At 35.0% G+C, this 12,566-nt stretch overlaps 1 protein-coding gene across 4 annotated transcripts in view; it reads left to right on the forward strand.

Moving 5' to 3' along the window:
- Positions 1 to 12,566, forward strand: part of Ascc3 (activating signal cointegrator 1 complex subunit 3) — a 279,428-nt gene that overhangs the window by 47,710 nt on the left and 219,152 nt on the right. For all 4 annotated transcript variants that reach the window (XM_021204568.1, XM_029542107.1, XM_029542105.1 and 1 more), the window contains 2 exons: positions 6,936 to 7,056; positions 11,724 to 11,931. In XM_021204568.1, coding sequence (XP_021060227.1) covers positions 6,936 to 7,056; positions 11,724 to 11,931 — 329 coding nt within the window. The remainder of the gene's footprint in view (positions 1 to 6,935; positions 7,057 to 11,723; positions 11,932 to 12,566) is intronic.

The following is a 12,566-nucleotide window of genomic DNA, read 5'->3' on the forward strand; positions in this document are numbered from 1 at the left end:
GAGCTTGTTCCTCCTGTTATTCAGTTATCCTCTGTCAGCAGTCCTGGGAGTCCAGCTCTCTCCTGAGTCTCAGTAGTCAGATTACTCTCTGCAGGGAAGCTCTCTTCTAGCAGGGAATGTTCACATAGGGCTGTCGTTCAGATCTGCCTCCTTGCTGAAGATGTAGGCCCAAAATAGGGCCTGTGCCAGAAGATGTGTTGTCTCTGCAGATTATTCACTCACCTGCACAGTGTAGCCACTGAGGGACCCTGGACACAATATGACTCTGTCACCTGCTCTGGCAGAGAGAACCCTCACAGGTGGCCACCTTTCCTCTGAAGAGGAAGGTTCCCAAATTTCTGCAACCCGAAATAGAGTCTGTCCCAGAAGTTAGGTTGCTTCTGTCTGTCCTGAAGCTGTGTAGCTTCTGTGGTCCACACTCTTGCCAGCACAGACNGGAGCCCAGAAGCTGTGTCACTTCTCCAGGCTACCCTCTAACTGGCAGTGGACTGGAGCAAAGATGGCTCANCTTCCGGCTCAGGCCTTGAGACTCCTCCCAGGCAGACTCCCCTCCTCAGGCAGGAAATGTGCAGGGTGATGTTTCAGGCCAGGAGACTGTTCCCAGGCAGTCACCCCTCCTTGGGAGGGATAGGCGCTGGATGACTGCAGGCTCCCACTTTTATTACATTCTTCAGTTTTGTATAAATGTCTTTGATAGATTTCTCTGTCTGTACGAATAGTTGACCTCTCCCTCTTTTCTTTTTATATTTGTGGCCTCACGTACTTGTATTAGAAGAGTGAACAATGGCCCAGACAGCGATACCTTTGCACATAGTCATTGTCAGTGGCAGGTTAGTTTGTAGTGCAGACCTTGTGTGAGGAAGGGTTCCCATGTGCTCCTGGAGTGGATAAATATGGCAAATGGTACAGGAAACACAATTTTGGATTGCTGTTAAATCTTATGTCCTCTTATCCCAGAACTCAGCTAAGATTCTTTGTCTGGAAGTTACATAAACCATGCATTCACAACCAAATAGGTTTTTTATTTGCTTGTTTTGTCAATGATGGGATCTTAAAGAGTGTTTTAAGAAGAATGACTGTCTTGGCCATTATTCCACCTTCTTTCATTAGAAATTAGCTTCCAGGTATGCACAGTTCCTCATCCTATTCCTTCTCTCCCATCTCCAAGAGGATGTCTTCCCCAACCTACCACACTAGACCTCCCTACTCCCCGGGGCGTCAAGTCTCTCCAGGGTTAGCTGTGTCTTTTCTTACTGAGGCTAGACTAGGCAGTCCTCGGCTGTATATGTGTTGAGAGCCTCATATCAGGTAGTGTATGCTACCTGGTTGGTGGCTCAGTGTCTGAGAGATCTCAGGGTATAGGATAGTTGAGACTGCTGGTCTTCCAGCTTCGAACTCATTGGCACAGGGCAGGGAGATGGGAGGATTTCCTAAACAGAACTCCAATGGCTCAGGCTCTAAGATTGAGAAATGGGAACTCATGAAACTGAAAAGCTTCTGTACGGCAAAGAACATAGTCAGTAGAACAAATTGGTAACCTACAGATTGGGAAAAATATCTTCACTAATCCTACATCTGATAGAGGGCTAATGTCCAAAATATATAAAGAATTCAAGAAGCTAACCTCCAAAAAAACCAAACAACCAAATCAAAAATCGGGTATAGAACTAAACAAAGAATTCACAGCAAAGGAATCTCGAATGGCCAAGAACCACTTAAAGAAATGTTCCAAGTCCTTATGATCAGGGAAATACAAATCAAAATGGCCCTGAGATTCCACCTTACACCAGTCAGAATGGCTAAGATCAAAAACTCAGGTCACAGTAGATGCTGGCAAGGATGTGGAGAAAGAGGAACACTCCTCCATTGCTGGTGGGATTGCAAGCTAGTGGTTTTCTACTAGAATTTGCCATTTGTGAACGAGAAACAGTTTGTATTAAGTAGCCAAGTGGTTAATAATATGAATATACAAGGTAATCTCTGGCAGGATTATTTTCTTATAGAAGAAATGACCTCCTTTTAAAAATTCACAGAATCTTAAGACTTGATAAATTTAAATAATAGTCCATACCATCCATCCATCCATCCATCCATCCATCCATCCATCCATCCATCCATCCATAGTGTTTCCTGTTATAGTTTGTTTGTGTGTGTTTCATGGGGGATAATGATGTAGAGATATATTTTAGTTATCCCTTCCCTTCATCCCTTCCTACTTTTCTTATCCCACCCTTCTTTCTGTAGAAAGTTCTTTAATTCTACTCTTGATTGTTGTGTCTAGCAAAATACTCCTGTAAAATATTCTTTAGAAAGTTGGCATTAATGTAGAGGTTGTATAGGGTAGGAATGAGTAAAACAGAAAACTGTATTAGACTGGTTCACACTGTATACATGTATTGAAATACAGTGATCCCCATTAACTTGTACAAAGAATACAAAGAATAGTAGAAAAACCTTCTCATACAGGGAATTTTTTTTAATCATATCTTAAGTCGTAAGCAATATTTAGATTACTCTTGTTATTTCAAGCAGTTGTGGCTCATGGGCATCATTTTTATAGTTTTATTGATGTAATTTCGCATGTATTTAAAGTGTACAAATCATAAGTTCTTATATATATGCACAAATACATGCAATTATAGCATTTTTCTACTCTTAAATCATCTTATGAAATCATAGACCTTTGTCTTTTTTTACCTTTTCATTTTTGCCATCTAATCTTTAATCCACTAATGTGTTTTCCTCAAGACTATATCCTATTGGGTGTCGTCATGCTTAATATACAGTCAAGAGTATTTCGTAGAGAAACTTTAATGATTTATGTTTTCCTTTTATTTTACTATTCCTAAACTATGATTTATTTATGTTGCACAGAAGCTTCTTGTTGCATATGTATTTGAAAGTACTTTTTTCTTCTATACATTGTCTTTATACTTTCTTGAGTGTCTTCTTGGAAGTATGAACTTGTCTATTTTTTGTTGTCTTTTATTGCTCATATTTTTGAGGTAGTATTTAAGCATCCTTTCCATGAAGATTTACTGCTATGTCTTCTCTTAAGAGTTTCGTAGTTTTAGATTTTAAGTCTGTTAGACCATTGATTCACATTGAGTTAAGTTTTGTTTGTGGTTTCAGATAATAGTCTTCTTCTTTGTTCTTTCTTTTCTCTTCCTCTTCCTCTCTCTTCCTCGTCCCTCTTTTCTCTGGTTATTCCATTGTTGCTTATTGCAAGACTTCCCCTTGCCTTGACACTAGCCAGAAATACATTCTCTATAGACACATGAAGGATTTTTATTGTTGTTTTCTCTTGTTTGTTATGTTTATCTGTATGCCAATATGGCATGGCTTTGATTTTGATTACATTGTTGTGAGTGTGGATATAGGGACCTCTGAATCCTAAACTGTCCTTCCCTCCATCTTCACAAGATTCCTTTTACTATCTTGAGTTTCTCCCAATTCTGTATGGATTTGAAAGTTAGCTCGTTGCCTTTTGCGAAGAAGTCACCAGGGATTCTGAGCGAGATTGCACTGAATCTTAGAGTAATACAGGTTTTATTTTAAAAAATCTCATTATGTATTCTAGTTCATAGATACTTATTTTTATTTAGGATTTTAGTTTCTTTCAGTTGTATTTTGTAGTTGCAGTGGAAATGTCTTACTCTTCCTTTAAAAAAATATTCCTCAATAATTTTTGATGACATTATAGAAGGGATTATTTTTTTAGTTTCATTTTTAGATTATTCATTATTAGTACAGGATACAATTAATTTTTTATATATTTATATCATCTTGTGCATTCTTGAAGAAAATATTAGTTCCAGTAGTATTTTCTGTATGCAAGATTCTGCCATCTGTGAATAAATAGTTTTATTTCTTCTCTTTCTATCTAGATGCCCTATATATCTTTTTCTTGCCTAAATGCCCTGGCTAGAACCTCCACGCAGTGTTGAATAGAAGTGGTGAGTTGAGACTTTGTGTTATTTCTAATCTTCATGGCTAAGCATTTGATCTTGTATGAAACAATACCATAATTAGCTGTGAGTTTTCATTGTTGTCCTTTATGAAGATACAGAATTCCCTTCAAGTATACTTATTTTTTCCCACGAAAAAATAAAATTGTCTTTTTCTCATTTGTTAAACTAATGGTGCAAATTTTTTAAATTTATTGATAGGTGTTCATATTGGTCAGTTTTCCCACCTATTGTGTCCGTTTTGTATTTGTTGCATTTATTTCACTTTATCATAATGTCTGCCCTCTGTGTTTCTGTCTATCCATTTATCTAATCTGAGTTAAGACACTCGATTATGTTACTGGGTTTACTTTGCTAGTACTTCATGGATATTCTTTATTTCCATATTCTAAAGTCATTGATCTATAGTTTTCTTGTTATGCATTTGTTTTAGGAGTCACTAGTATTGGCTTTGAGAAAAATCGGCTGAGAAATGTTTTTGCATGTTTTCAATTTGTGCATAGTGTTAAGAATTGGTATTAACCTTTTAAAAAGATTCAGTGGAATCCATCAATAAATTCTCCGTAAATTGGTTGGCTGACAACAAATTTTGAACCTTGTCTTTCTGTGGCCTGGTTTGGGTCACTAACCATCCTTTCTCTTGCTAGAAGTCTGTACAGATGCTTTGTAAGTTCTTGAGTTAGTTTTTCAATGTTGTATCTTTGTAATACATAATCCATTCTAGTCTTTTCCCCCCTTTGTTAATCCAGCTACAGTTTTGAAGTCTTCAGGTTTTCTTGATTCTATCGTTTTTCTGTGCTATAGTTCATTTATTTGGGCACCGGGCTTACTATTTTCTTTTATGTCTGCTTTTCCTTTTTTTCTGGTACCTTAAGGTTGAAAATGAAGTGGATCTGAATGCTTTTTCAAAGGGAATGCATGGTCATAGATTTCCTTTTAAACACTGTTTTAACTACAGTTCATAAAATTTGCTCTTAATTTACTCATGATATTTTTCATGCTTGCATGCTTGATCATATCCACTTCCAGCTGTCTCTTATTCATATTTGCATCGTAATGTGTACATATTTTACTGAATTTTGGATCAATTGGTTATTACTCTTGGTTATTAAATTAGCACATATCTGAAAAATTTTCAAATTGTCTTATGGATTTTTAGTTTCATTTCATTGTTTCCTGAACATACTTTGGATTACTTCTCTTTAGAATGTATTACTTCTCTTGAAGCCTGTAATATGACCTGGTGAAGATATTCAATACTAATGCTAATCACTTATGTGGTAGTTACTGTTGCAAACACTTTAAACAGTTTTTTGGGAATAACTTCTGGGTGTTTGATTCCATGTTTGATAGTGAAGGCACTCTCAGGAGCAGGGGCAGAGTAGACATTGTGGTTTGAGTACACACTGTGTCCCCAGAAGTTCAGGTGGTGAAGGTTGGGTCACCAGAGGAATGAATGGTGTTGTGGAGTAAGACTATGGGAAGTCTTGAGGAGTTAAGTTCACTTGAAGGAGAATGGGAGCCAGATCCATACCTCTCTGCCTGTATCAGTTGCTTCTTACTCTGGATTATTGTGACAGTGGTCTTGTCCTTTTGTGACGTGCTACTCACATTGGAAGTCATAGTGCTGCCAGAACTTCAAGACAAAGCAAACTCTTTTCCTTAGTTACCTTTTTGAGTATGTGATATCTAGTAATGTACAGGCTTCCGCGTGGCCTTGTACCTGAAATTTGAATAAATATTTTTGTTACAGAAGGAAACAGAATAAATGACTTCCACTGCATAAAAGAACTCTTGAAACTGGAAGTAAGAAAAGCTGAGAAAAAGGAGACAGAGTTAGTATCAGGGATATCTCAAAAGCTGTGGATAGTTTACAGTTAATACTCAGATGAAAGTCCAGTGGCTTTGGAAAGAAAAACATCGGTGGCCTAGAATCATGCAAGATGTAATGTCTTAGAAATTGTTTTCTGGTGAGAGGACATTAGGAAGTTTAAGGTTTCAACATTTTGTTCAAATGCAAATTAATAGGTGTTATTGAAAACATTATATCTTACAAAATAAAGCATTCTTAGTATGCTTTATTAGTATGCTGGATATGATTATAGGAAGTCTTTACAGTATTTGTGAATAGTTTTTATTAAGATAAGAACTTAATATTCTTTACAGTATTTGTGAATAGCTTTTACTACGATAAGTACTTAATATTCTTTCTTTTCTTTTTTCTTTTTTCTTTTTTTTGTTTGTTTTTTTTTGTTGTTGTTTTTTGTTTTTTGAAACAAGGTTTCTCTGTGTAGCCCTGGCTGTCCTGGAACTCACTTTGTAGACCAGGCTGCCCTGAACTCAGAAATCCACCTGCCTCTGCCTTCCAAGTGCAGGGATTAAAGGCGTGTGCCACCACTGCCCGGCTCCTTAATATTATTAATATATACTAATATTTTGATTTCTGAAAGTGATCTTTCATTTCCTTAATCCATTTCCAATAAGACTATACTATTTTCTATATATTCTGAGAAAGATTCAAACATCCCCCTTTTGCTCTCCTTGTTATTTGGCGTTTTTGGGTCTGTTGATTATAGCATGATTATTCTGTAGTTTATAGCTAATATCCACTTATAAGAGAGTATATACCATGCATGTCCTTTTGGGTCTGTGTTACCTCACTCTGGATGATATTTTCTAGTTTCACCATTTGCCTGTGAAATTCATGATATTTTGTTTTTAATCGGTGAGTAGTATTCCACTGTGTAGATTTATCATATTTTCTGTATCCATTCTTCAGTTGAGAGACATGTAGGTTGTATCTAGTTTCTGGCTGTTGGGAATAAGGCTACTATGAAGATAGTTGAGAATTTCTTTTACAGGTTGATTCTTTTCTTAAATCTTATTATTTATGATTAGTTTGACGTCATTGTTTTGTTACATAGGATTTTAATGTGTAAAAGTTTATTTTGTTATTTTCTTTCAAAGCTATTTGAATTGCTGGGACCTGAAGGGCTTGATCTGATTGAGAAGCTACTCCAGAACAGAATTGCAATTGTAGATCGGTTTCTTAATTCCTCGAGTGATCATAAGTTTCAAGTTCTTCAAGGTAGGAGTCTGGTAGTAATTGTAATTCAAGAGAAAAATCTGTGGGCACAGGGCCAGGACTAATTGGACTTGATGAGTTATCTGAAAAACATGAAGTTTGGAGGCAGGAATGTTTGGGAGGCTATAGGGGAAGTTGGAGGAGAGAATTGGGGAATAAATACAATCATGTTTCTTTATAGCTCTATAAAATTCAAGAGTGAGTTACATGTTTTAAAACAAAGATTTGTTGGTTCGAAAAATTATAAGTAATTGTGCTTTTAATGTTCTTTGGCTTGTAATATTACTGATGCCATTATATACAAAACTGAGATATAGAAGTTCATGAAGCAAATACGTGACACAGTTGTACACCAAACTCTGTGTGCACAGATAAGAACTGCTATATAACTGTCACTTTAAAGAAACACCTGGAATACCATGTATTATATGTATTTTAACCCCACTACCACTATCACCAAATTATGGAGAGTTGTATAAGAAACAAAATAATAAAAACTACCTGAGATATGACATAGGCTGCTCAGGTTTCAAGTAGTAAAATGAAAATGAATTTTTTTTTGAAACTTTTAGTCAGGTCTACCTTGTCAGCTTTACTAATAGTGTTTTTAAAAACTCATTAGCATATGGAATTATATACCTTTAATTATGGAGCATATGGAATTAACACCCCTATCTATGTTGAGTTCTCTATGCTTACCTTTCCTTCATGCCTTTTTTTTTTCTCCTGGTGATGGCTCCTAAAGAGCATGACAAAAGCTGCCATGACCTGAATTACTTCTCAGGTTCCTCTCACCCTCATAAACACTCTCAGAAGGCTGAAATTGCAGGATGACTGTTTGAACCTTGGTCTTCTCTGGCAAGTACTTCTCTGACATTCATGTGCTCCTCTCTCCCAGTCCACCTTGAGGAGCTAGCAATATTTAGACAGACCTTTGTTAAGGTGGATTTTGTTTTTTGCTTAAGCAGTAGGATCACAGCAGTGGCAACAGAAACTGTTCCCTGAAGTCTTTTCCTACAGCTCATCTGTGAGTTCCCTTACTACAGGATTTAAGCTGTGAAACCTCAGTGTGAGTTTCTGCCTGAGAGTTTTTGTCTGCAGTCACACTTGAACCTGGTTCGTCCTGAAAGGCAGGGCTGGGCTATAAGGGAAAAGACGGTGAAAATAACCAGAGAAATAACCAGACCTTGACAAGATTTCCTGATCAAGGGCCAAATGTTTAATGAATCACCGGGTTAATATGGCATGGGAAAAGCCCTTCCCCCCAACCCCAATCTTGGGGCAGTCCAGAAGCGAACAGGTAGGCGGATCCTCAGGCATGCTGTCTCTGCCCTGAGGCGATGGGGGAGCAGTGGCTGCAGGTCTGGGAGGCTCCAACACCTCAGCCCATCATCAGGTTGGCCTAAGTCTCAGGGTTAGGAAAACTGATTCTGGGCTTGGTTAGATTTGAATTCTCCCATGCACGAAACACTCAGATCAAGACTGAAGACATAAATGTGAAATAAAACTGAACGTTCATTTTAAAGTTGATTCAACTTCCTAGAGTGGATCAACATATATTTAGGTAGTGTTGAACGTAATAAACTTAATTTAAATCTCAGAATTTAAATTATTATGAGTTTCACATCAAAACCAACATTTCACAAATGTACTACTTCTTAGACATTATATGGTGTAATATTTTAAGCAGTAGTTTCTCGGTATCCATAACCAAATAATAACTAGTTTAGAATTTAGAGGTAGGATTTTTATTGCTATAAGAGAATTACATTTAAATTTGTAGGTGCTTGATATAAAGAACTCACAGTTTTGAAAAAATTATTGTTGCCTTTAATATTTCTTCTAGAAGATTGATGGTTTGTATCCATAGTAAAAGAAAAATTTACAGAATTTCTGCCTCAGTGTAGTTTCATTTGAAAAAGATTTGTTTCTAGTGTATTAATTATTGGATGATTTATCACTATGAAATTTAGTTTTTTTGTACTAAACTTAGTTCAGGCTTTATAAAGAACTCCAGAAGAATGCAAACTGTTTAAATGCAAACTGTTTTTTTTTTTAAAACTTCCACTGCTTCTAATGTAAAATATTGTTTTAAAAGAAAGAGACTTTATTGGCAGAAATTTCTCTGTATCTTAAAGGAAGTTAAGGAGCCACTGCTGTAATTTAAGAACACTAAGGTGGTGTTCACATTCTCCATGCTGGCCTACTCTGTTGAATTGGAGGCAGCTTCTTGGTGCACTGTGCAACCTCAGTGCATAAATAGTGGATCTAACCATTTTGTCATGTAGTGAATAAATGCCTACTAAAAAATAAACAAACCAAGGAGCAAGTATGTTTATATTGTTAAACTTGCAAACCATGTTTCATTGGTAATGTTTCAGTTTTCTCAAAAGATTGATAGCTTCAATTTTGGAAATGAGAATTTTGTAACTTAACCAACTACCATTGTGTTTGGAATTAAAGAATATACCTTTCAATAAAATTATTGAAATGTTAAAAGCAAAGATTGTTAGGAACTTTGACATTTGGAATTTAGCAATTTGGCCTTTTTATGAGGCTCTGAGCTCTTCAGATAGAGAGCAGCTCGTTCTACTCTGCCCTGCTCCACAGGGATTCCATCTGCACAGGGGTGTGCAAGGCATACTGGGGGAAAACAGCAGGGATTAAGAACTGTTAAATGCTGGTTGCTTGTAAACTATTTTTACCATAAATGTAAAACTATAAGTGGAATAAGTTCATGGTCCAGTCTTGCAATTTTGTAAATTCTGAAAAGTTTGTGTTTTCTTGGTTAGTATTCTAAATGTTACTACTGATATGTATTATAGTTTTTAGAAGCCATAAGGTGTCAGCATAAAGATGAGTTAGTACTCCCATTTATGCTAATTTGTATTTTCATTTTCCATAGTATAGTTTATAATGATAACGTAGAAGCATCGTCCTTCTTAATCAACATTAAATATTATTTCATTTTTCAGTGCAGGAAATTGAACTTAGGGCCTCACACATGCTCAGCAAGAATTCTACCATGGAACTATATATTCCCAGCCCTCAAAGACTAAATTTAAATTGTTAAAAAGTCTATTTGAAACATCAGTATGACCTGAAATGATTTTTAGTCTTCTCAAATGGATTTTATTTTTATTCTGTATTGCATTGTTGTTAGTGTTGCTACTATTTATGACGAACTTTATTGGTGAAAATTTGTATATTTAAACAAAAAGCTTTTAACAAACTTTTAACTTCGATATTTTAAAGATTTTTGTTTTAACTGAGACTATTTTTCTTAAATTTTTTAAAATGTATTGGACCAGTGAATGTCTTAGTGGTAAATGTGTTTGCCAACAAATTTTGACAACTTGAGTTGATTATTTGTTCATATGGTTGAAGGGAAGAACTTACTTTGACAAGTTTTCTTTTGACCATCATGTCACATCTAAACACAGAAACACACATCCATATCTACACATCTTACACATAAATAAACCTACTGTTTTCTTAAAAAACTTTTTAGTAGGTTATGGAAATATTTTGAATAAAAATGTTTATTCCATTTCACTACTGTTAACATTCATTTCTATATTTTATTGTTTCTTATCCAGTGTTAATTCAGAATTCTCCGAGAACCAAATTATACTTTTTCATTATTAAAACTTCTTATTGAGAAAGTTTCTAACCATATTCACTCTTTTGTTTGTTTTCTAAAATCATCATATAGATAGAATCACTTATTTTTATTTAGTATTTTTGGCTCATAATGAATTTGATTTCTTAAGTCAAGATAAATTTCTACCCTATGTCTCCAGTCTTCTAACAAGGAAATGTAAGGTGCCTGAGAGGTGGGCAGGCCTCTACTGTGTGTGATACATGTGAATTAAAGTTTATTTTTGAGAGAAAGAATATGAAGTTCAGAATAAGAGGTTATCAGGAGGAGATGAGAAAAGGCAAAGAATATAATCAGTAAATGATGTGAAAATTTTTAAAAATTAGAAAGGATGTATCTAAAATACAGATTAAATTAATCTATGCTCTTATATGACTCTCCTTTGAAGATTACACAAGTTTCTTTTCTGGGATAATTAGGTTTTATAAGATGATAAACTTTTACTTTATTCTTCAGTAACACTTTATACGACAGTTGCTTTTATAGCTAGTCTGTTCCTCCTCTGTTTCTGTAAAATGGTAGACAGGACTGTTGCTCTGACCATTCTCTGTGGAGATATCCTGAGTTATGAAAAGTAGTAAATGCATAACAATCTAGTATAGTAAGGCTAATTATTTAGGGCAAAGTTGTAGTTAATTTATAACAGATTATAAATCACACAATAGTAAATGACAACTAAAATTTATAATTAAATATTTGAAATATGAGCAAATTATTTCAAAACTGAAATTTAAGTTTTACATTCCTGCTATGATATCAAAAATTATATGATCCTAGCATCATTATAGTATTGAATCTTTTAGAAGAAAAATTTGCTTACTTTTCTTTAGTATGCAGTATTATGTATTGGTCATTAAAATATATAATTGAGTAAACCAGCTATAAAAAGTGATTTGTTAGCAAATTGGATTATGTTATGGTTTTTAAATAGTACTGCAAAATATTTTTCATAAAGGTTAAGTCATGTCTGAAATTTATAATCCGTTATATATTTTTAATTACTTCACAGATAGTTGTAAAAAGATTTTAGGAGAAAATGCAAAGCCTAATTATGGATGTCAAGTCACTATTCAATCTGAACAAGAAAAACAGTTAATGAAACAATATCGACGTGAAGAAAAAAGAATTGCCAGGCGAGAAAAAAAGGCTGGAGAAGATGGGGAAGTTTCTGGTGAAGGAGTTTTGCCCTTTGATCCTAAGGAACTCCGGATACAGAGGTAGTAAACAACAGATACTGGAAGCATGCAAGTTTTATTGGTCATTGTTCTTCAGAATTTTAGTAATTTGGTGATTCTCTATAAAACTGTTTTTCTCTGATGAATAAAACAATCACTCTTTAATTAGGATAAGTCTTGGTTGTACTCATTCAGGTGAGACATTTACTTACAGAGGTGACTAGTCTTAAGTTGTTTTTGGTATACTTTTCAGTTAAGTTACATGAAGGCTACATGAATATAGTTTGACATCTGTTTCTTTTTTCAATTTAATGATACTATTTTCATATTGTTTATAAGTAGAAAAATAAAAATGATTGACATGGTCATTTACTTTTATTTATTTATTTTACTTTTAATTTATTTCAACTGACTTAAAATAAATATTTCCTATCTGTCTTAGTTACTACTCTATTGAACTGACAAAACACCATGACCAAATCAACTATACAAGAAAGTATTTAATTTGAGAGTTCACAGGCCTACATGGTTAGAGTCCATGACCATCATGGAAGAGAACATGGAAATAGGCACAGTGCTTGAACAATAGCTGAGTGTCTACATTTGATCCTCAAGTACAAGGCAAGGCAGAGAGAGAGAGAGAGAGAGAGAGAGAGAGAGGAGAGAGAGAGAGAGAG

This window comes from Mus pahari, chromosome 9, assembly GCF_900095145.1.
Source record: "Mus pahari chromosome 9, PAHARI_EIJ_v1.1, whole genome shotgun sequence".
In the NCBI taxonomy this organism is placed as follows: Eukaryota; Metazoa; Chordata; class Mammalia; order Rodentia; family Muridae; genus Mus; species Mus pahari.